Source organism: Bufo bufo, chromosome 5, assembly GCF_905171765.1.
Source record: "Bufo bufo chromosome 5, aBufBuf1.1, whole genome shotgun sequence".
NCBI classification, from domain to species: domain Eukaryota; kingdom Metazoa; phylum Chordata; class Amphibia; order Anura; family Bufonidae; genus Bufo; species Bufo bufo.
In genome coordinates, this window is record NC_053393.1 from 123,263,348 (window position 1) to 123,287,434 (window position 24,087).

General features: G+C 44.3%; 1 protein-coding gene across 3 annotated transcripts in view; it reads right to left on the reverse strand.

Moving 5' to 3' along the window:
- CHD7 (chromodomain helicase DNA binding protein 7) overlaps window positions 1-24,087 on the reverse strand; it is a 123,579-nt gene that overhangs the window by 88,951 nt on the left and 10,541 nt on the right. For 2 of the 3 annotated variants that reach the window (XM_040431352.1, XM_040431351.1), the window contains exon 2: window positions 3,785-5,598. In XM_040431352.1, coding sequence (XP_040287286.1) covers window positions 3,785-5,428 — 1,644 coding nt within the window. In that variant the 5' untranslated portion in view covers window positions 5,429-5,598. Of the gene's footprint in view, window positions 1-3,784; window positions 5,599-24,087 lie in introns of those variants that run through there. The other variant, XM_040431353.1, reaches the window with a different exon arrangement.

The following is a 24,087-nucleotide window of genomic DNA, read 5'->3' on the forward strand; positions in this document are numbered from 1 at the left end:
TTACGACCCACTGCAAGTGCCAGGATTGACCCAAAAATGTGGCTCCATGCTGCCGAAAAAGTCACAATGGAGTAGAAGAACACACTACTAGTGATGTCCTTGCGGTTCGCGATTCGCCGAACATATGACGATATTCGCGCCCGCCATATTCTTTTACATTGTGACGAACTTTGACCCATGACACATCCATCAAGTGGTACAGGACAGCAAAGTAAAGAACCGCGCTGCCTGAACAAGGAATATTTTCCAACCGTGCTGTAAGCCCAATGAAATGATACAGGATAACAGTGCTTCCCAGCTCTGGATTCCTCTGCAGGGCACCAAAAAAATAAAAATCACAGCATAGTGAAGCACTTCGGATACAGGTAAAACAACGTGTGGTTTATTATACTCACAAACGAGCTAAAATTCATAGCATATATAAAATCCTGATAGTAACACTCCGCTGCCCGACCCGGGTTTCACACTCCAGCTTCGTCAGGGGCGTTTGGAATCCAGAGCTGGGAAGCACTGTTAGGCCTCTTTCACACGACCGTATGGCTTTTTCAGTGTTTTGCGGTCCGTTTTAAACGGATCCGTTCCGTTTTTTGTTTCCGTTGTGTATCCGTTTCGTTTTTCCGTATGGCATATACAGTATACAGTAATTTCATAGAAAAAATTGGGCTGGGCATAACATTTTCAATAAATGGTTCCGCAAAAAACGGAACGGATACGGAAGACATACGGATGCATTTCCGTATGCATTCGTTTTTTTTTTGCGGACCCATAGACTTTAATGGAGCCACGGAACGTGATTTGCGGCCAAATATAGGACATGTTCTATCTTTCAACGGAATGGAAAAACAGAAATACGGAAACGGAATACATTCCTTTTTTTTGCGGAACCATTGAAATGAAAGCTTCCGTATACGGAACACAAAAAACGGGGGAAAAAAAACGGTCGTGTGAAAGAGGCCTTATCCTGTATCATTTCAGTGGGATTACAGCACGGTTGGAAAATATTCCTTGTTCAGGCAGCGCGGTTCTTTAAACACATTGGAAACTGGTGTGAATTGACCCACAACACTACAAGGACCTGCAGTGCAAGTATTCAATAGTATCCAAAAGAACTACGTGACCGACTTTCTTTTATTAGACAAATTGAGACGTTTCAGCCCATGGACATAACCCCTAACTTATAAATAGACCCGATCTGGCTGCCATTTTACATTCAGTCTTTTGTCAGTGTAGGGAGAGGTTGCTGTGTGGAGCAGGGACAGACTGTTAGGGACACCAAACGCTAGCTAATAGGGCCACAAAAGTCCTTTTAGGACTGGTATAGGTGTTCTATCGATAGGTGTGCAGTACAGAGGGGTGTAATACACTTATAATATACTTTCTAACATAGAAAGCATATTATAGTGGATTTGTATTGTGCAGCAGTGGTGGTGAGCGGTTCTGCAGCTACACAGAGTGACAAATGCAATTAGAAAAAATAATTATAACTGGTGTGATATACCTGTCGCCCCCAAAAAACGGATAGAAGCGGGGTGTTATATACCAATAATATACTTTCTACATAGTGCATTTGGGTACTGCAGCATTTGTTTGCGGTTTTGCTGCGTTCCCTCTGCTACACACAGTGACAAACGGTATTGGAAAAAATAATTATAACTGGTGTGCGCATGCTCGTACGTGAAAATTATATTGCCGATATTTTGCATTGAAAAAAAATAATGAATGGAGATCGCAAATTCGAATAATACATCAGGTACGTCACTGTCCATGTTGTGAGACGATTTGTGCACTTCTAGTGATTATTTCTTGGCTGCAAATATGAGCTGAAGGTTTTTCAGGTTCGCCTGCCCTTAAAATGAATGGGACCCGCTGCGAACTTGCGGTTCGCGAACATTTGATCGCGTTCGCGAACCGTCCCGGCAGATGTTCGTCCATCACTGCACACTACTACCTTTGTTCATGAGAAAATGACAGCTGTAGCCACTACATGAAAAAAGAATTTCTCATAAAAAAAAAAAAAAATTAGTTTTCCTTCAGTCACATAAAAATGTCTGGAATTTCCTGGGGCCTTATCCCAAGATAATATGAATGGGAAACTCAGCTAAAAATAAAGCAGACACTGGTTAGTCGAAACTCGATAACAGGGAGCTATTTACTAACGAGGTGCAAGAGCTCATGCCACCCGTCTGATTTTATTATCAAACTTGACCAAAAATGCGTATTCATGTTTAGGGAAAATTCCTCAGTGAGGTTCACACGTGGACCTCTAGCCTCAGTGATGTCCCACCTTCTGTATGGACATGTGGGGAGAAGGACCACTGTGTGGAAGAAGCACTTGGAAAACACTATAATCCACACTTCGAGCAATGAGGTTTTTATGATTTTATGGTCTAATGAGGCTTTTATGTTTTTACTGTCTGTGTCCAATTCTGAGACATGATCTCCAATAGGAACTTGATGTCTACTGTGACTTGTACGACCAAAGTCGCAGACTAGCCTCCACATACACACACAAACCCCAGCTATATGAACGGCCGGTGTAACTACTTCAACCGTGTCCACGGAGGAATGGAGAGCCAAAAATTGAAGGGTCTTCTCCGAATCAAGCACTTTACAGATTATACATATCCTTGAATCTTCTCCTACTAAGTTGTGAAAGGGGTTGCACAGAGTTAGAAAAACATGGCTGCTTAAACAGCGCCACAGCAGTCCACAGGTTGGATGTGGTATTGCAGCTCAACATCATTCACTTCGATGGGATGGAGCGGGTGCCAAATTTCAAAATGGTGCATTTAGGCAACAGTTGCCACTTAGCGTCTTCATCCATCTACAGGAGCCGTACCAAGACACAACTGGAGAGTTGTGCAGCTCAGGGCTAAAGGAAACTTGGTGACAACCACTATCAGACCATGTATGCAGCCATTAGGGTTGTCACACATGACGACTTAGGGGATTCTACGGTTTAACAGACAAGACAGAGGTATGAATCGGGCAACAAACCATACAAAGCTATTGGTGACATTTTCTTTTAGAAAGTTGCATAAATCTGCCCATCAGACTGGTCTACAAATTAGATTTCATTACTTTGCTTCCCATTAATCTGACACCAAGTGAGATTATACATTTAAAAAAATAAATGAATGTTTTAAAGGTGTTGTGAGCTTTCAAGAGGAAACCGGACAGCCGAGGGAATCAACCTGTAATAACGAATACATGATCATTTACCTGACAGATCCTGCGCGGCCGTCCCTGTTCTTCTGTTTTCCCAGGTGCAGCGGTAACATCAAATCATCAACACATGACCACTGCAGCCAATCACTGATCTCAGGGCTGCACTGAAGAGGCCAGTGACTGGTTGCAGCGGTCAAGTCTTACGACGTGATGTCACCGTTGCAGCCAGGAAAACAGAGCCCTGCTGGGAGAACTGGCGAAGAATCTGTCAGGTCAGATAAAGGGGACAACCCCTTTAAAGAGACAAAACGAGTATGTATCACCAGAAGAGGTGTCCCAACATATTCATCTACAACGCTGCCAAATTCTCGTGCATCAAAGACACTGAACAAAAAGCTGCAGCTGTTTCATGACCAAAACAATACAGATACAGCTTCCTGTTGTTGCATGCGGCTCGGTCTCCTCTTAAAAATCAGAGTAATGTGCACAGAGCAGGAAGTTCACAAGCTGGGTTTTGTGAAAGCCACATATACCGTCAAGAACAAGGAAAAGAAAAAAGCAAAGGCAAACATTCACAGTACATGGTGTACTCAGTGCACCATGTTAGCACACTTACCTGATGGACAGGCACTTTCTGGGGGGTACTCTGAGGTGACTGGTGAAGCGAAGTCCATGGTTGGTGATGAGAATGTGACGGCGGTGAAGACTGATGGTGCATAGCTGGATGAGGCTGACAGTTTGCCATTTGCTGCTGAAAAGATTGATGACCGGGAAGCTGCGGTCCAGACATCATCCGTTCTTGTATTGCCTGTGGATCTGCATGGCTAACTCCAGGACAGCCATTTGGTCTCATATGCCCACCCATCTCCCTTGGTGTTGAGGACATGCCTATGAATGTCTGACCTTGCGGCAGGTTTCTGGGACCCATGTTCCTTTGTCCCATTCCCATGCCGCCAGGAGGCTGGTGACTTGGCGGATGAGGCATATTTGGGTAACTTCCAACATCCATAGGAATCCCCGCGCTGCCAGGCCTAACTTGCGGCGGAGGGGTGCCGGCTGGATTGCTCATTGCTTTCAAGGGTGACATGGGAGGTGGAGAAGCATAGGTTCCCTGAGGCTGTGAAGGATGCATAGTTTGTGTGTTCATTTGGTTAAGTGAGCCGCTAGGATGAATTGGTTGCTGGTGCATCAGTCCTTGACTATTGTTTGAAGGAAACCCCACAGCATTTGGGTATCTAGGTACAGACGGAGTCATTGGAGTGTTGTTTGTAAGGCCTAAATTCTGATTCATCCCTGTATTATTAACTAATCCCTGATTAAGGTTACTATAAGGATATCGGGAATACTGCCCTGAGTTGTTTAGCGTAGGTGAAGGTACAGTCTGGTTTCGAGAATTAAAATTAAGGGACTGTGGCCTAACTGCACCCTGCTGAGGAGTATTAGGAGAAAATCTAGGACTGTGAGCAACAGATTCTCCATGGAGAGTACTGGGGGGATGGTGATGAAATTGCTGGACCGAATGACGTAGTGAAGGCCCCACGTTAGGATTTTGTTGGGGTACATGAGACATATGACCAGGTCCTGCAGTCCCAATGAAGGGATTTCCTTGATTAAGACCATCTTGTCCTTGTGAAAACTGATTCATCCTCTGTGACTGTAGTGAACCATGCTGTTGCATTGTGAAATCTCCTCGAACCATGTAGTTACCCATTTGCTGAACATGTTGAGGGTGAGGAGGACCCTGAGGTCCGGAAGATGTGGGTGGTTGCTGCTGTGTCTGCGGCTGCTGGTAAGATGGCCTTATCTGATCAGGGACCTGCACTGCCCTAGGTCCCCACATAGAACCACTGTCTACAAATGACGGCCCATGCCTTTCATTCTGCATACCAGGATACACTCCCATTTGGCCACCACCATGGGGGACCTGAGAAACAGATGTGCTGTGATACTGCGAATGTGGAGAGGCAATCCCATTCCCAGGAGTGTTCGTCATCATTCTGTTAGGCTGATCCATCATGTGCATTTTCTGTGGCTCATACTGGTTATAGTGATCAAAGTGGGACAGCTTTGCTTGGTTTGTACCGCTGGGATTGTGGTGGAGTGGTGACTGCAAAGAACCAAAACCCTGATCCATTGGCATCTGCTGAGCCATGGAGTTGACAGCATTTTCAGTAAATCCACATTCACCGAGGCCCTCCAAACCTTCACTGAACATACTACCATCATCCCCAAATAAACTCAAAATGCCGGGATCCGCCATTTTGCTTCTGCACACTGCTCTTTGGAGCCACGGGCGCGAGATTGTGCTTCACCTCTCGACAGAGGTGTTTGTCCTCGGAGCCGTTAATCCTTAGTTAATCTCTTTCATGTCATTCCATATTGTCTTAATTCTTTCGGACCATGCAGTGTCAGGCAGACTGGTGTCTGTTCCTATGAAGAGATTAAAAGAAAAAAAAATCTGTTAAAATCAACAATAATAATACATTATAAACCAAAACTAAAGCGTTAAAAACAGAACATCCATCTATGAATGGGGATTTCAAATGAACAAAAAGAAAAAAAGTTCTAAAACTTAGACACCGACGCCGCAGAGCATTCATTTGTGGGGTGGAACAGAACAAAAGAACAAAATGCAGCCGTAGCATCAGCTGCCACAGCAGGCGGACAGATGTATGGATACAGCCAAGCATCCCATCTGCTAAACTAAAGCCCTGAAAATGCTCTAGTTACCAACAGCGTGTCCTTAACCTTATTCCCCGAGGAGTGTAATCAGATGAGCAAGCAGCAGCATCAAGGGCTGTGATAAGCTAAAGTTAGCAGAATTCGCTAGTCCATTTAACAAACACCAGAAGGTAGAAAGTGACCCTTTAAAAGCAGCCGAAAATCTATTTCAAACAAGATGGGTGGAAGGATTTTCGCTCTCCACCCCCCGCTCTTGTGCCGTACACAGTAGAATATTGTCCTGCGTCTTCTAGAGACGACGCGATGTGTGCGGACTGCACGGAGACCGCAAACTCCACGGCTTCTAGCACCTCTACTCAAGGTCAAATTGCCTGAATGATGGGATTCATGGTGTGGTTACACCAATGTGATCCTACAAGATGGAATTAAGGGATGGCTCATTAAGCTACCTGGGAAAATCATGCGGTAAAACATGGCCGACTGCCAAAAAGACATTTCGGGGGCGATTTTTGGGAGTATTTTGCAGTTGGTTTCAATTTATTGTATGGAAGACGACAGGAACTCTCACCCCGGGTTCATTACATAATGTGCCGAGGAAACTAACGATTACGAGTTCCCATCCTAGTGAGGGCCACGCTCACTTAACACTTTCAGGGAATTTACTGGGCTTCCACGTAAATGTTTTCAGACGTTGGGCCGCACTCCCAGGAGGACACCATCCTGCCAGATATAGGAGAGGTAACACGACGTGGAGGGTCGCCCAGAACCGGGCTATAGTATTACTATGTGGAGCAGTTTGATTTGCAAAGTGAAGGATTCATTCGGCAACCGAAGTGAACAAAAAGTGCATTGAAGAATCCGAGCCACGCTAGGTATTTGTCACTATGATTCTAACGCATAATCTTATTTTTCTTTCCAAGTATTAATGGTCGTGGGCTGGTGCTTCTGCGGTACGCAATGGGAACAAGTAGCTGGATTCATAACTCCTCTGAAACTTTCCCCGGGAATAGGCTACGTCACAGGCGGCTGCCTGAGCGTTATGGGTGATTAACCCCTCCGCTGCCCAAATTACCAGCGCTGAACCATGCCCGAGGAGGGAGCAGTCACCAAGAGGATCCTTTCAAGGAATGTTATAATTTGGATATTGTAATAACAAAAAGGTCTATGTTAAGGACGATGAGCACAGGAAATAGAGGCAAAGAGCAATTAAGTAAAACCGCTACAAACCTCCTGCAAATAATCTGCCTGCATACAAAGCAAAATGCACGAACGCTACTAAAATATACCAGTGCAAACCACTTCTCACACACGTGTCCAACCCTCCCATCTGTGACTGAACTACAACCCCCAGCATAACCTCGGCATCTGTGTTCAATGACCATCTGCCGACTCTGGACCCACGCTGGATGCAGCCTTTCAGGGACTTCAATCCTTAATATACCATTGAAGAAGATGTCAAGTTTTATATACAAACAGCACATCAATAAGCCACATTTATAAAAATTTGCCATTTCTTAACAATCATGACAGTCTCTTTCTACCAAAGCTAGAACCAGCCCTGTACCTCACATGGATCCAGAGATCAACCCATTCATTGCTACAATTGTTCTGCTAGATTTCTTTCAGGGGCTGTGTCCCTTCTGCTGCAGCTCCCTCCCGATCACAGCTGGCGGGGAAGGTTTGGTTGGGTTTTATCCCCGCGGACGTGTTATGGCTCCGGGAAGGCAGGGAGTATATAACAACAAAATAAAAAAATAAAAAAGGGAAGAGGAAAATCCCAGGATCTTGAAGGTGTTAAATAAAGCGTGTGTGACCACCTCAAAGAGGTGGGCAGAGAAATAAGGAAAAGAATAAACAGCAGGTGGCGCTATACAGACAGATTTCTATTGAATAGCTCACTGGCTATACTAAATTTTTTATATTTTTCGAGACCTAACCCCTTTCAAATAATTTCTCCAATCGTGTGCCACAAACTGAAATCTATGCCAGCTATGGGATGGGCTGGGGTAGATTTCATTCCCAAACCACTCGCTAAGGCTACTTTCACACTGGCGTTTTGGCTTTCCGTCTGCGAGATCCGTTCAGGGCTCTCACAAGCGGTCCAAAACGGATCAGTTTTTGCCCCAATGCATTCTGAATGGATAAGGATCCGCTCAGAACGCATCAGTTCAGTCTCCATTCCGCTTTGGAGACGGACACCAAAACGCTGCTTGATGAAACTGAGCCAAACGGCACACAATGTAAGTCAATGGGGACGGATCCGTTTTCACTGACACAATCTGGAACAATAGAAAATGGATCCGTCCTCCATTGACTTTCAATGGTGTTCGTCTTGGCTATGTTAAAGATAATACAAACGGATCCGTTCTGAACGGATGCAGACTGTTGTATTATCTGAACGGATCCGTACCAAACGCGAGTGTGAAAGTAGCCTAAGAAAGTGCTGTCAGCAGCACAAAAATCACATGAACCTTTTGTGGAAACTTGCTTGATTGCTCTTTTGCTCGCCAGAATAGCTGTCCAGCAGGCATCAAGATGGCAGACGAATTTGTGGCCCTCCTGGTAAAAAATCAAGACGAACACTACGGCTTGGGATGGCTGATTACAGGGAACAGAATCCATTCAATTACACAGCAATACAAGTCAACTGCCTGACCAAGTAGACTACATTCACACGTGGTTTTTTCCAAATGGATTTTCGTGCAGAAAATCCGCAGAGCAATACAGTACCAGCTGAGTAGCTGTCCAAAAATCTCCCATCCGTGTTGCGAAAATTTTCAGCGAGGAAATTAACACGCGGTGCAAATTTAACAATCCACAGCCTGTCAACTGGATTTTCAGTGCAGATTTCACCCTCTGCAAAGGAGAGCGCAAGATCTGGGGAAAATCCGCATAAAAATCTGCAACAAAATCTGGAAGTAACACATGCAGATTTTGGTTAGGAAACGCATCGAAATCCAGGCGGAGAATCAGCCATGTGTACGTACCCTTAGGTCCCTTTCACACGGGCGAGTATTCCGCGCGGGTGCGATGCGTGAGTTGAACGCATTGCACCCGCACTGAATCCTGACCCATTCATTTCTATGGGGCTGTGCACACGAGCAGTGATTTTCACGCATCACTTGTGCGTTGCGTGAAAATCGCAGCATGTTCTATATTCTGCGTTTTTCACGCAACGCAGGTCCCATAGAAGTGAATGGGGTTGCGTGAAAATCGCAAACAAGTGCGGATGCGGTGCGATTTTCACGCACGGTTACTAGGTGACGATCGGGATGGGGACCCAATCATTATTTCCCCTAATAACATAGTTACAAGGGAAAATAATAGCAAGTAATAGCAAGTAAAATTGGGCTGGAGGGGTTAAAAAAAAATTATAATAATAAAACTCACCTTAAACCACTTGTTCGCGCAGCCGGCTTCTCTTCTGTCTTCATCTGTGAGCAATAGGACCTTTGATGACGTCACTACGTTCATCACATGATCCATCACCATCACCGCAGTGACATCAAAGGTCCTATTGCTCACAGTTAAAGACAGAAGAGATGCCGGCTGCGCGAACAAGTGGATTAAGGGGAGTTAAATTTTATTTTTTTATTTTTTTAACCCCTCCAGCCCTATTTTCCTTAGAATTCTGTATTCAGAATGCTATTATTTTCCCTTGTAACCATGTTATAAGGGGAAATAATACAATCTACAGAACACCGATCCCAAGCCCGAACTTCTGTGAAGAAGTTCGGGTTTGGGTACCAAACATGCGCGATTTTTCTCACGCGAGTGCAAAACACATTACAATGTTTTGCACTTGCGCAGAAAAATCGCGCATGTTCCCGCAACGCCCGTGTGAAACCAGCCTTAGTGTCCCTTTAGGATGCAGAAACAGAGCCTTAGGGGGCGTTCACACAACCGTATGTATTTTGATGTCCATGTTTTTTTTTACATGTTGACTTCAGGGGGTCCGTGGTCTACATTTGCAGCCACAAATAAGACATGTTCTATCTTTTGTGGAACAGACATACAGATGCGGAAGGCACGTAAAGGGTAGAACATGTCCTTTTCTAGGCCGTAAATGGGGACCACGGTACCATTCAAGTCAATGGGTTGGGTGGGAGGGGGGGGGGTGCCACACCGACGCCATCCGTATTTTGCCAATTCTGGAATTTTTCTCTTGACCCTCGTTTTATGCCAACTTTGACAGCAAGAACAGCGCAGTCAGTGGGGGTCTGTCAGGATTTATCAGAAATAGTTTGAATACCGTTGCAGCACTGCTGTCATGACGTCAGGTGTGCGTTCTGCAATTAACGGAACGGGAACCCATAATAGAAATGCCCATTCTTGTCCATTTTGCAGACAAGAATAGGACACGATCTAGATTTTTTGCGGGGCCACGGAACGGAGCAATGGATGCGGACAGCACGCGGTGTGTGCAGTCTGCATCTTTGGCGGCTGCATTGAAGTGAAAGGGTCTGCATCCGAGCACCAAAAAATGCGGACCAAACCAACGTTCGGTCGCATGAGGCCTGCAATTAAATGGCCACATGAACGGACGCTACCCACAATGTCATGTTTCTCCGCTATCATCTACAGAAAGCAATTGTCATACTAATCTCCAAACTGAACCAATAATGGTGTGCCGATTTCTACGGCCACAGACAGCACTTCGGGTTCACGCAGTCGCCTACATTTCGCGCACAGATACAATTTTTACAGATCCCACTCTGACAGCAGCTGCGTCCTTGCTGATCCTTGGGATATCTGAAGCAGCTCATGCGTGGGATGATTTTCTCTGTGTCAGCACAGGCTGGATCCCCTTCCATAGATTATGATAGGAGGAGCGAGGCGAGAGGCAGCTATAATACGGCCATTACCCGTCAAGTGATCTCTCGGCTATTGCATCTGCTGACAAAGTGGTCACTGGAGGATTCAGGGGATGGGCGTCCGATACAACTCAATATAATTCGGTGGGGCGCATTAAAAAAAGATCCTCTAACCTGGCATCCACAAGTCCAGAAAATTCTGCCCTCATTTCAGGAAGATATTATTAATAATAATAGTCAGGAATCTCATTAGACAGATTTTTGTCAGGTATGTAAGATTATGGAACAGTAAGGCCACCTGCACACACTGCGGAATGTGTGCGGTTTTTCCGCACGGGTTCCCATGGAGAAGCCGCAGCTTGGTACAGTACCAGCACAGTGTAGGAGATTGCACAAATCTCATCTTCACTTTGCAAATTTATTCCGTGCGGAAACTGACCCTGCCGTGCAATTTCCAAATCTGCAGCATGTCAATTATGTTTGCGGTTTTAGCTGCGGATTGTGAGATCTGCAGCAAAAACGCATCAAATCTGCACCAAAATCCGATAAGCATTGCCGATTTTAGTGCGGATAAAGTGCAGAAAGGCACATAAATCTGCACGAAAATTCGTGCAGATCTTATGTGCTTTCACCCGCGTGGCGGTGGCCTAAGGATATATGCAGCGTGACGGAAAAATCTGCCAAAAAAAACGCAACATCAAGACTTTGCAGTGGAAAACGCTATGGGAAAATCTTTTGCCAGTGAATTGAATGGAGAGATTCTCCTACAGGAAATCTGCAACAAAATGCGCACCATGAGGTACACCAAAAAACCAGCAACAATCCTGCCGATTTTCTGGCAGAATTTTCAGCCACGTGCGAAGGTACCATAATACAGCTATGTGCATGCGGTCGAAAACAAAACAAAATATTTAGGGCTCATCCACATGTAATGCCTGGATTAGCGGATGGGAAATTCGGTCCCTTTAGAATAGCGGTAAAATGGAAGATTTGTAGAAATCTCATCCACATGCTGCATAACATCATCGGTGCGGAAAGTCATTCACAGTGTGAATATTCTAATCTGCAGCACGCCGATTTCTGCTGCGGAATTGTCAGATTTTCCCCAATGAACTCAACTGGATCAGGAATAAAAACCCATTTCCGGATTGTATCCGTATGATTTGATGCGGATTAGCCGCTGCGAGTTTCCTTTGAGGAACTGTGGATTTGATGCGAAAAAAAAAAAAATCTGCGGTAAATCAGTTATGTGTGTAGGTTCACACAAAACGGGGTCATTTAGGAAGGTTTTTATGCCAGTTTTTGGCGTAAAAATTGACGCAAGATGCCATTTTACAACTTTTTTTTTAAACAACATTGTTGCACAGTTGTTTTTACACCGTCCCTGCCACTTAGGAGAGGCGGGCGCCAAAACATGGGCCCTGGCAAAGTCATCAACATTTAGTAGAGAAGTGAAAACTACTCCAGGAGGCGCACCCGATTTAGGACTAGGCCTGTGCCTCGTCATAAATTAAGAGCTTCTTCTGGCAGCACACTGGTGTAAAAAAAACACACTCTTTGATAAATGGCCCTATTTGAGGAGGGGGGGGGGCAGATTTTCTCCCCCACTGAACTCAATCGGGAAATTTCGCAACCAATCCATGACAAATCTGCAGTAAGAATAGACATGCTGCCGACTGAAAAATCAACTTAAAAAATGCAAGAGAAACACCAGAAACTGCACCATGTTGGTCTATATTGTGCTATTGACAATGAGCATAAAAATAAAAAAACACACCTCACACACAAGAAAGAGCCCCAAAAACGCTGTGTGTGAAAGATACCCTAAGGCTATGTTCACACAGCAAGCAGAAAACACTTTTTTGCTATAGTTCTATTTTTCAGCTGTGTAAACCGTCCGCAACATACATAGCAAGTAGCAAGTGGAGTGTATTGAGGGAAAAAACTGCTTCTAAATCACTTCAAGGAGGTGGCATTGAAAACTGCGGCATAAAAATACGCGACTCTGGAAGCTATGGAGTGTGGAAAACAATAGAAAAACTATTTTCAAGCGCTTTTAAAGCATATTCCGGAGAGTAGAACGGGTATTACACACAGAAATGTGTTAACATAGCCCAACGGCCTTCTTACAAACTAACTTTTTTAACACTTTCAAATGTTTTTGATACATTTGTCACACGTTCCTTCTTTTAATTTTTTACGTCCTATAGACCAGCGACGGTGAACCTTTTACAGACCAAGTGTCCAAACTGCAACCCAAAACCCACTTATTTATGGCAAAGTGCCAACATGGCGATTTATCCTGAACACTACAGTCCACTACTAGTGTATCTATAATTTAGCTATAATAGCCTACATTCAGTGCGCTGCCTGTGCTGTTCATAGTGCGCCCTGCGCAGATGAATGGCGGGGGCAGTCTAAGGCATATTGGTACACCATAGACTTTTTCCAGGGTGCGAGTGTCCACAGAGAGGGCTCCGAGTGCCGCCTCTGGCACCCGTGCCATCGGTTCGCCACCACTGCTATAGAGAAAAGCCAAAAAAAGCAGCTCTTCAATATTCGGAGCAGGACTGCTTGATGAGCTGTGGTATTAGGCTAGGGCTACACGCGATCTAGGGAGCGACAGGTGTCACAGCGCAACCGTAGAAATGAATGGGGTCGCAGTGCAACCTCTGCCGGTTGTAAAAATCGTAAAAAAAATAAAACCCTGGCTTTTTGTGATTTTGGGGACACAGTAAACATGCGAGTTTCAGAGCACCCCATTCATTTCCATGGCCATAATGTTACACCTGTAGGGCTCAAGACCGCCATGTAGCCCCCGCCTTACCGATGGAAATTAAAGTACCATAAGTCACTATGATGCAGTCAGTTTGGGTCAGGGAAGCCGCGTTCGGTCCGGGAGATGCGGCAACGCGGCCCGTATATATACTGGACCGAGCATGCTCATGTGAATCCGCCCTAAAGGTTGCAAAATTTTGTCTGCGCCAAAAGTTGCGACCTTTACGCCATAAACCTGCCACATACCCTTTTGAAAATGACCCCCTCACTGTCTGCAAAGAGAAACCGTAAAACCGCATTCACTACAATCCTCATTCAACAGTGAAAAGAAAATGGTATCTGAACGCCATGTGTGATCCTGGCTTTATGGAGGCCATAAGCCCACAGCAAGCATCTCCAACAACCTGCCCATCCTCTGGAGAATGCACGGCCGACCCTTCCCCCTCTCCACACCTCCAAAGGTCTTTTCTTCTGCCTGAGCTGCAGCTGAAAATAATTTATCTCCTCTCTTTGGAAGACTGTGGCATATGTGATGGGGGAAACAGAACCATCATGAATAAACCTCAGCACAAAGCCTGGCTGAGTGTCACAGGATACAGCGGGCCAGAGGTCACCTCAGCGAGCTGGAGGGTATTAGGCTCATTCAGCCCGGCCGCCCCCCTTCACACCACCACAGAAAGCATTTTGTTGCAGTGAACCACACAATGTACTATAGAGGAAAACGTCAGCATTGAATAAATGCCGGCCACACAAAAACATCATAAAACAGTAGCCAGATGTGTGTGGACAGCACTATGCCGTTTTTTTTTGGGGAGGGCGGGTTAGGAATATCGTGCGCTCTGATCACATTATCCACACTAGCCGTACATATGGGGGAGATCAAAACTGGTGCAAAGGAAAACTGGCATGGCAACCAATCAGATTCCACCTTTCATTTTACAGAGCTCCTTTGGAAAATGAAAGGGTCAAGCTGAATGGTTGCTACAGGCAACTAAGGCCTTGTTCACATTTCCATGTCTGTTTGACGTCCGTAGTACGTTTAATCAGTGAAGACGTGTGTTTTTTGCCCTCCATGTGTCATCTGTGACTAGATTAGTTCAAGGCTCCATGAATTTTTCACTGACCGACGGTGAGACACATTAAAATCAATGGGTACGTGTGCCGTCTGTGGAAAATACGGACAGCACACATCCCAACCATGCTAAGAAAGGACATGTCCTTTATGTACTTAGTACAATCATTGACCGGCAGTACGGCCGCCCATTGACTGGAGTGGTTTTCACTCTGCATTTACACCCATTTCCAAACATAAAAGATGGTACATGATGTCCCAATCCTTGCCACCCCAAAGTGGTGCGCATGGCACAAACACACCCATACGACAAGATATTGACGGGTCTTTTTTTTACGCCAAAAAGTGGCATAGTATCGTAAATGACCACCATTGACTATCATGGGAGCTGTCCAGTCTACACAAAAACCGCTACGTGCACCGGTACTGTAAACTCTTTTCCACACCCAATTCCACAGTGGAAAATTGGCAGCATTCAGATATCTGTTGCTTTTACCGCAGGGTATTTTTTACATGTAGTTGATTTCTTTGCAGATACTTCTGCAAATGTCCAATTAATCTGAACTGGGCTTGCAAAAAAAACCATGTGGAAGATTTATCAAAACTGATGCAAAGGAAAACTGGCTTAGTAGCCCATAGCAGCCAATCAGATTCCACCTTTCATTTTTCAGAGCTCCTTTGGAAAAATGAAAGGCTCCCTCTGATTGGCTTAGTTGTCCATAGCAACCATTCAGCTATACAGAACACATTTTTAGTTGCAGATATTTCTCTAACCAATCTGCCTGTGAATTTACTGTAAGACACCACTCTGTACTAGAACGGCGGAATATGGTGCCAATTCTGCACTATAAACCCTCCCATTGTTTTCAACGGGAGGCCACACTGGCAGTCACATGGCTCTTGTTTTTTTGCAATGATTGCACCAAGAAAGGACATAAAGAAGATGTCCTCTTAGCATGGTCGTGGCAAAAATAAAAAATGTGGACGCCCATGGAAAATAATGGGAGTCTACTTCTGCGGTGCCACCAGGTAGTTTTGGGTAAGTAACCCACACCAAATTCCTCTGTCAAAAATACTCCAGCTGAAATGCCCCCATGGGTGTGTTGACACATGGGAGAATTGCTGGCAGAAAATCTACAGCATATTACAGTACCAGCAAAGTCTATGAGATTTCACCAAATCTCCTCCACACGATACAGAAAAAAAATCAGCAGCAGAAATCATCCTGCAGTCCGGCTTTTAAAAACGCAGCAGCTCCAGATTTCCACTATGGACTTCACCCTTTGCAATGCATAGAGTGAAATCTGCATGTAACAAATACAAATTATACCATGCATTTGACATGAAAAATGGGAAATTTGTCCCAAGTGGCAAAACGGAGCCCTAATATGACCGTTTTTTGTATAAGCCCTTTAGGCCTCTTTCACACAAGCGAGATTTCCGTCCGGATGCAATGCGTGAAGCAAACGCATAGCATCCGGACTGAATCCTGACCCATTCATTTCAATGGCCTGCGTACACGAGCGTTGTTCTTCACGCATCATCTCTGCAATCGGGGGGGGAATAAATAAAAATTTGCAGCATGTTGCTCTTTAGTATATCTCCATGTGTATGAAAAACAGATCAAAAACGGATTGCATCTGGGTGGAAAAAACTGAAACACTGAACACGGTCACAGACAAAACCGATTGAACTTGGGTGCAAAACCATACATTTTTCCTAAACAGATCCTGACATAATCTGTATAGTTCGTGTGGAAGAGGCTTTAGGCTAGGGCTAAGCAACGACATTGTCGCACGACAATTTTTATAATGATAGTCTATGGTGTGGCAGTAGCAAAAAATCCATCCAAGATGGATTTTTCTGCGACTGACGCGGCGCAGTGCGACACCATAGATTATTATAAAAACTGTCGCACGACATCAATGTAACGCGACACATGTTGCAGTGTCGTGTGACATGTCGTCGTGTAGCCCTAGCCTTACGGTCCTTTTACACGGACTGAATTGTCAGGCAATTATCTGGAACGAAGCAGACGTGCCCGATAATTGCCTGATCATCAGCCGAGCTGCAGGCTGCACAGCAGCGACGTGTAGCAGCACCCCGACACAGCAACTCACAGGTGTGGTTCTATGACACCTGCATTTCAGACCACATACATCGAATCTAGACCAGGGATGCAAATATTTTAAAGAATAGATTTAAAAAGAAATATTTAGATACAAATCTGAAAAATAAAACAAGACTCTGCCGGTACAAAAATAAACCTGGAATATAAATATATATCTATCATGAAATGTTATCTAAATAGTAAAAAGAAAAAAAGAAATATATAATATATATATATATATCTATCTTCCATTTGGAGGATTTACTGGCTGCAGAGAACAGAACCGCTCTCCTTCCTGAACACAACTATGGAAAAAAGCTAAAGACTACAAGGACTCAAGCGCTGCCCAAGTACTGTGGCAAGCCACCCACTGTCCCTGGAGCAGTTCAGGAATGAGTGGGCTATGGAAGTCCTAACTTTCTGCGGGAGCCTGGATTAAACATGAGCACATATGGCCTGTATGAAAAAGTCGACCAGGTTTGGCATCAAGTCCAGAACTCGTACAGGAAAACACACTGTAGGCTTTTTAGGAATGGTTTATTCGGCAAGAAAAGATATGTAGCTACTGTTTCAATTTGTATATTGCTAAAATCTAAAGCGCTGGGCTGCAGAGTCATGGCAGGCGGAAGCATGCTATACAGATGACTACAAATCCGGCCCAGAGATAGGCCTCATTCACACAACTATGCTTTTGGCAGACCGATCTGGATCCAAGTTTTGCACCTGCAAAGGTCCGAGTTCAGAACGCATCTCCATGTTTTTTACTGTGGCTGATCCGTTTTTCTGTCTTTTTTTTTAACAAACTTTTTATAACTTTTCTACTTAACGGATAAGTGAAAAAACGGATCACATATAAATGGCATTTGTGTGATGCCTGTGGTTTTCACAGACCCACTGAATGCTTCCGCGATGGCTAACCAACAGGTCAGTGATTCCCATCTATGCATTGTCCATGTTCATGTTCTCCACTGACAGCATAAAAATCCCGGTCTATATGTGAATTCAGACGTCTGCAGGCATGCACTACCATCAATTTTGTGGACGGAATGCGCCCGTTCTTTTTATTCCATGAACACGGGGCCATCCTTGTTCTGTGTTTTTCACCAATATGTTGAACTGAAAATTGATAAAGTTTTGAAAAAATAATAATTCAGTTTTAGCGATCAAACATAATGAAAACACTGACACATACGTCCTGAAATTGGAGCTTTGCTGATGTAAAACGGACATCAGCATGTGACTAAACCCTAAGAGGACCAAGCTGCAGATCTCTTTCAACTGGCTGTTAAAGTAGTCCATGTGACATCCTGGTTAGCGACGTCAGGCTTGACAGACCCGGCTGTATTGTAACTATAATGCGCAGATGCATTACAGGGCACAAATTTACTATGAAGAAAACAAAAAAAAAAAATCGTAGTATGCTCCACCATATGTATAGAGGTATGCTAACCAGAATAATTTCTCAAGGAAAATAGCCGGTTACATATTGGGGGTCATTTATCAAGAAGCTTACAGGTTTTTTAGTCATATATAAAAAGTGAAAAGTCCCTTTTTTGACCAGAACGGAACCGACAAAACTTCCTCCACCTCATCTAGCCATTGGTCAGTGCTGAGGCCCCTTTAAAAAGCCTGCCATAACGGTCTCAAAACTTAATGCACATAAAAAAGGGATATTTATGAGAATATAGACAAAGAAAACAAAAAAAAAAACTATAAATTTAAAAAAAATTACTTTTATTGGTAAACTAAACTGAAATCCCAACAATAAAGCACCACAAATGTAGATAAGGGTTATACAGGATATCTAGAGGCAGGACTAATAGTATTCCTTCTTACTCATGGTTTGATGAACAATCAATCCCAGCAGTAACATTCATGTACTCCAGTACTATCCCTAGACAGTCCCTTCCGACTATCCCTGCCTACAGGCAGAGCACCCGCCCTGAAAAGGGCAACCACACCTCTCGGTGGCTAAGCCCTTACTTGCTCCTGAGTGAGCCCTAATAAAGTTAGATGGATGTCCCAATCCAAGACGCTTGCGTTTCTCCAACAATCATTTGGTTTGTCAGGGGACATAAGGCGATGTGGGCAGACCAAAATTCATAGGATTGCCCTAATACATAAAAGCGCCCTTAGGCTAGAGGTGTAAGGATGCTATGCCTAAGATATGGCCCACCTGGTTGAAGAGAAGTCCCTTCAACCAGCTGATCGGCGGGGGTGCTGGGCGTCGGACCCCCACCGATCTGATTCCTGAGGATAGGTCCTCAATATTAAAATCCCAGATAATTTTGGCCTTCATCCTATGGATACGTCTGCTGCATACTCTGGAAGCTTTGCCGTACTTCTGTATTGTGCTTTACATGTTGCATTTGTTATTTTACAGCACCTGGAAAAGACATAGTGCAAAGTGTACAACACACAAATCCCTGCGCTGAGTTCCTGGAAGCGGTTTCAATTTCTGCACCATGTCCAGTAGCCTGAGCGCACTCCAAAGTTTTGAGAGACGGCTGCATTCACTTAGCAAAACTATTTTACTATTTACCACAAATTACTACCAGACAACATGATTTGCTAGTCATGAATTGGACTAAAATACGCTTGCGAAAGCCAGATTCCCTCGACTACACCGTACCACGAGTAAGCAAAGCCCTGAACGCTGACGAGGAGTCTGCAACATAATGTCCGTTACGGAACGTACTATGTATGTGTCTCGTTCAACTAGAGGAGCCCCCGTCCCGTCGAGATTTGGTCTGTAAAGTGGAAAATTTTAACAACCTGCTCTGCCATTAACATGTGTCTCGTTCAGCTAGAGGAGCCCCCACCAACATCACAATTTTAATAACATGCTCATTAACATAAAAAAAAGCTATTAAAAAAAAAAAAAACTATATCAACTTCTAGAACATGCAGCAGTCATGAAAAAATTAAATTGCGCATTATTTGAACGACACTGGGTTGGCGCAAATGTTTTTGGCTGCACAACTTTTCTGACTTTCTAGCCCCCAGCCTTAAGTTCCACGTAATCCTGGCCTGAGTGTTTGACCCAATAACAAAGCTCAATGATCGCACCAAACGGCACCAGGGACCTCAGAAGAGAACATTCCAGAACGTTCTCAGCGCAAAAAGTAACTGAAAGAACATGGAAAGTTTCTATTAACTCCTTGGAGACATGGCCACTTGTTGGCCTTAGGGACCTAAACAATTCTTTTGTTTTAACCTCTCAGCTTTCAGACGACCGTAACTATAAGGCCCCTTTCACATGGGCGAGTTTTCCACGCGGGTGCAATGCGGGAGGTGAACGCATTGCACCCGCACTGAATCCGGACCCATTAATTTCTATGGGGCTGTTCAGATGAGCGGTGATTTTCACGCATCACTTGTGCGTTGCGTGAAAATCGCAGCATGTTCTATATACTGCGTTTTTCACGCAACGCAGGCCCCATAGAAGTGAATGGGGTTGCGTGAAAATCGCAAGCATCCGCAAGCAAGTGCGGATGCGGTGCGATTTTCACGCACGGTTGCTAGGAGACGATCGCGATGGAGCCCCGATCATTATTATTTTCCCTTATAACATGGTTATAAGGGAAAATAATAGCATTCTGAATACAGAATGCATAGTAAAACAGCACTGGAGGGGTTAAAAAAAAATAAAAAATCATTTAACTCACCTTAATCCATTTGCTCGCGTAGCCGACATCTCCGTTTGTCTCTTTTACTGTATAGGACCTGTGGTGAGCATTAACTATAGTTCAAGGACCTGGGATGATGTCACTCCGGTCATCACATGGTACGTCAGATGATCTTTTACCATGGTGATTCACCATGGTAAAAGATCATGTGACGTACCATGTGATGACCAGAGTGACGTCATCCCAGGTCCTTGAACTATAGTTAATGCTCACCACAGGTCCTATACAGTAAAAGAGACAAACGGAGATGCCGGCTACGCGAGCAAATGGATTAAGGTGAGTTAAATGATTTTTTATTTTTTTTTAACCCCTCCAGTGCTGTTTTACTATGCATTCTGTATTCAGAATGCTATTATTTTCCCTTATAACCATGTTATAAGGGGAAATAATACAATCTACAGAACACCGATCCCAAGCCCGAACTTCTGTGAAGAAGTTCGGGTTTGGGTACCAAACACGCACGATTTTTCTCACGCGAGTGCAAAACGCATTACAATGTTTTGCACTCGCGCGGAAAAATCGCGGGTGTTCCCGCAACGCACCCGCACATTTTTCCGCAACGCCCGTGTGAAACCAGCCTAAGGGTACCAGCACACGGGGGCAGGTTTCAGAACAAGGTCCATGCAGATTTCTCTGCGTTTCTCCATCAAATCCACATAGGTTACCTGGGGATTTTGATGCAGCTTTTCCCAGATCTCACCCTGTGCACTGTGAAAGGGTAAAATCTGCACGGAAAAAATAGCAAAGTGTACATAAGATTTATCAAATCTCATTCACTTTGCAGGTACTGTATTACGCTGCGGTTTTTCCACACAAAAATCCACATGTGACCCGAGCACCATAAAAGTGTAGTGTTTGTTTTCACCAGTACTCATCCAGAAGAGATTTTCTACCTAAATTTCCAGACTCCTCAGCAACAGACTTCATGAGCCAACTGCACCACTCGAAGAGCAATTTTACCATTTTAGCAGCGACGCAAGACTGTTTCTAAAAAATCATTAGAAACTACCCAGTTAGGTACCAGGAACACATTTTTAGGTGCACTGGCTACCTGGCTCTTGGGATTTGTACAATCATGTACTAACGAAGCAAGTGACAAATCTAAGCAAGACCGAACCTGTGCTTCAAAGCAGGACCAGTGCGACATGTGCATCAACACTTCCACACCAAAGCAACTGCTGTATAAATTGTAGATGGCTCCAGCATGGCAGGATACCACGAGGAGCATCAAGACAAGACACAAGAACTTTCTGAGCTAGCTGGGCTTCCAGCAACTGGATCACCCATGGATGTCACCTACTGCTATTGTCCGAACCCATATTATGTTTTAATAGCAGCTCACAATGGAGTAAAATAACAGAAGTAGCGATGTACACCTTACCACACCAGTGCCAATGCTCACCTGCTCCCCCGCCAGTCTGTTATTTCCATTCTGCAGCCAACCACTGTCTATAGTGGTGATTTGTCAACACCACTGTGGTCCTCAATGTGGTCAGTGATAGGCTGCAGCAGTCACATGTCGGGTCAATACATCTTTAGAGGAGAAAGGACATTGAATGGTCGGGACCATGGAAACATCACTGGAGTGGTATTGGGAATGGTAAGGTGAGTATTAGGTACTTTCACACTTGCGTTTTTCTTTTCCGGCATAGAGTTCCGTCACAGGGGCTCTATACCGGAAAAGAACTGATCAGGTATGTCCCCATGCATTCTGAATGGAGAGTAATCTGTTCAGTTTGCATCAGGATGTCTTCAGTTCAGTCGTTTTGACTGATCAGGCAAAAGAGAAAACCGTAGCATGCTACGGTTTTATCTCCGGCTAAAAAAACTGAAGACTTGCCTGAATGCCAGATCAGGCATTTTTTCCCATAGGAATGTATTAGTGCCGGATCCGGCATTCAGAATACCGGAATGCCGGATTCGTCCTTCCGGTATGCGCATGCGCAGACTGAAAAAAAGGTGAAAAAATAAATGCCGGATCCGTTTTTGCCGGATGATCCGGCATTTCAATGCATTTTTTCGACTGATCAGGCATTTTTAAGACTGATCAGGATCCTGATCAGTCTTACTAATGCCATCAGTTAGCATACATTTTGCCTGATCCGGCAGGCAGCTCTGGCGACGGAACTGCTTGCCGGATCTCTCTGCCGCAAGTGTGAAAGTAGCCTTACTCATTTCATTATTTTACACCATTGTAAAAATTATGGAGATGGACAAACTTTTAACTAGGCCAAGTAGAAATGTTCTAATTCAGCTGAGTGAGCATGTGTCTTTCAATGAGAAGAGAGGAATGAATCACTGCCATTGCCCCCTAGGAACAAAGGGGGAGATTTATCAAACTGGTGTAATGGAAAACTTGCTTAGTTGCCCAAAGTAACCAGTCCGATTCCACCTTCATTTCCAAAGGAGCTCTGAAAAATGAAAGGTGGAATCTGATTGGTTTCTAAAGGCAACTAAGCCAGTTTTCCTTGATAAATCTACCTCAAAAGAATTGGGCATGTTGAAATCTAAGGGAACCATTACAAGGACCAATAATCAACCAATTACCAGAAACGTTCCTGTAAACACTTGTTCCCAAAAACTGGCCGGTGTAAAAGTGGTGCCAATCCCACATCATTTGTTGGAGGATCTTATTTTTCATTTCGTTTGTTGGCAACACCTTGCCCCATGTAATGAGGGGTGTGACTATATTTAAACTGTATGGGGATGAATGTTTGTAATGGAGATCATTCTTTACGATCATTGCTTCATGTAAATGTAGCTGACAACTGAGCAATGATCAGGGATGACTTTGCTCATTCCCGATCAATGCTCCTCTGTCAGGCCGTGAAAATGGAGGTTCTAATATTCCTGACATTGCCTTCTAGGAGAACGTCAAAGTGCCTCATACACATTGCACATGGGTGCCGTTTTCAAACAGAAAATTTGTACAGTTTTCCCTGCGTTTCTGCACCAAAAACTGCATGAGTTACTTGTGTTTATTCTTGTGGCTTTGATTCGGTTGTGCTGAAGATCTCACCCGTGCATAAAAATAAAAAAAAGGGCAAAATACATTCAAAAGAACCGCATAAAGAACTGATGTGGAAGGTCAATTTCTGCACAGAACAAAAAAGCAAAGTGTCCATGAGATCTGTCAAATCTGATACACTTTGCTGGTGCTGTTCTACTGAGGTATTTCCACGTGAGAATCCGCGTTGAAGTACCATGCATAATCCACAATGTGTCCAGGTAGCCTTAAATTGTAAGCCCATCCTTTCAAACTCTGCAAGATGCATCAGACTTTGACGCAACGCTCATGGCCAGCTTTAGATCCTTAGCGACAAAGGGTCAACTTCCAGGTAGTTCATGGACCTTTTTCCTCTACTACAGACCACAGAAGGATCGCAGAGACTCAGGATTCCTACAGAAATTGTCATATGTACATAGGAATAATCTCCGACAATTCTCTAGAAAGGAATAAAATTACGGAACGACAGCTTCCTCCCAGCGCAAAGTCAAAGCCAACGAAGGTGTAGTAATGCAGTCCAGAAGATGGGCATATACCCTCAGCTACCAGACACTTCCCTTTTTGCCTACGAAACATTCTCACAGGTTGACGACACAAAGATTGATATATTTTTAACTCCTTAGGCAAACTCTTTAACAAGCAGTCATGAAGTCAGTGACTGTTCCCTTAATAAGGCAAAAGTGCCGGAGGCTCACCAAAAACAAAAAAAGCCTTAGCCTGAGCTAATGTAGCTGAAGGGGGTCTGTGCGAAACATCATTGTGATCAG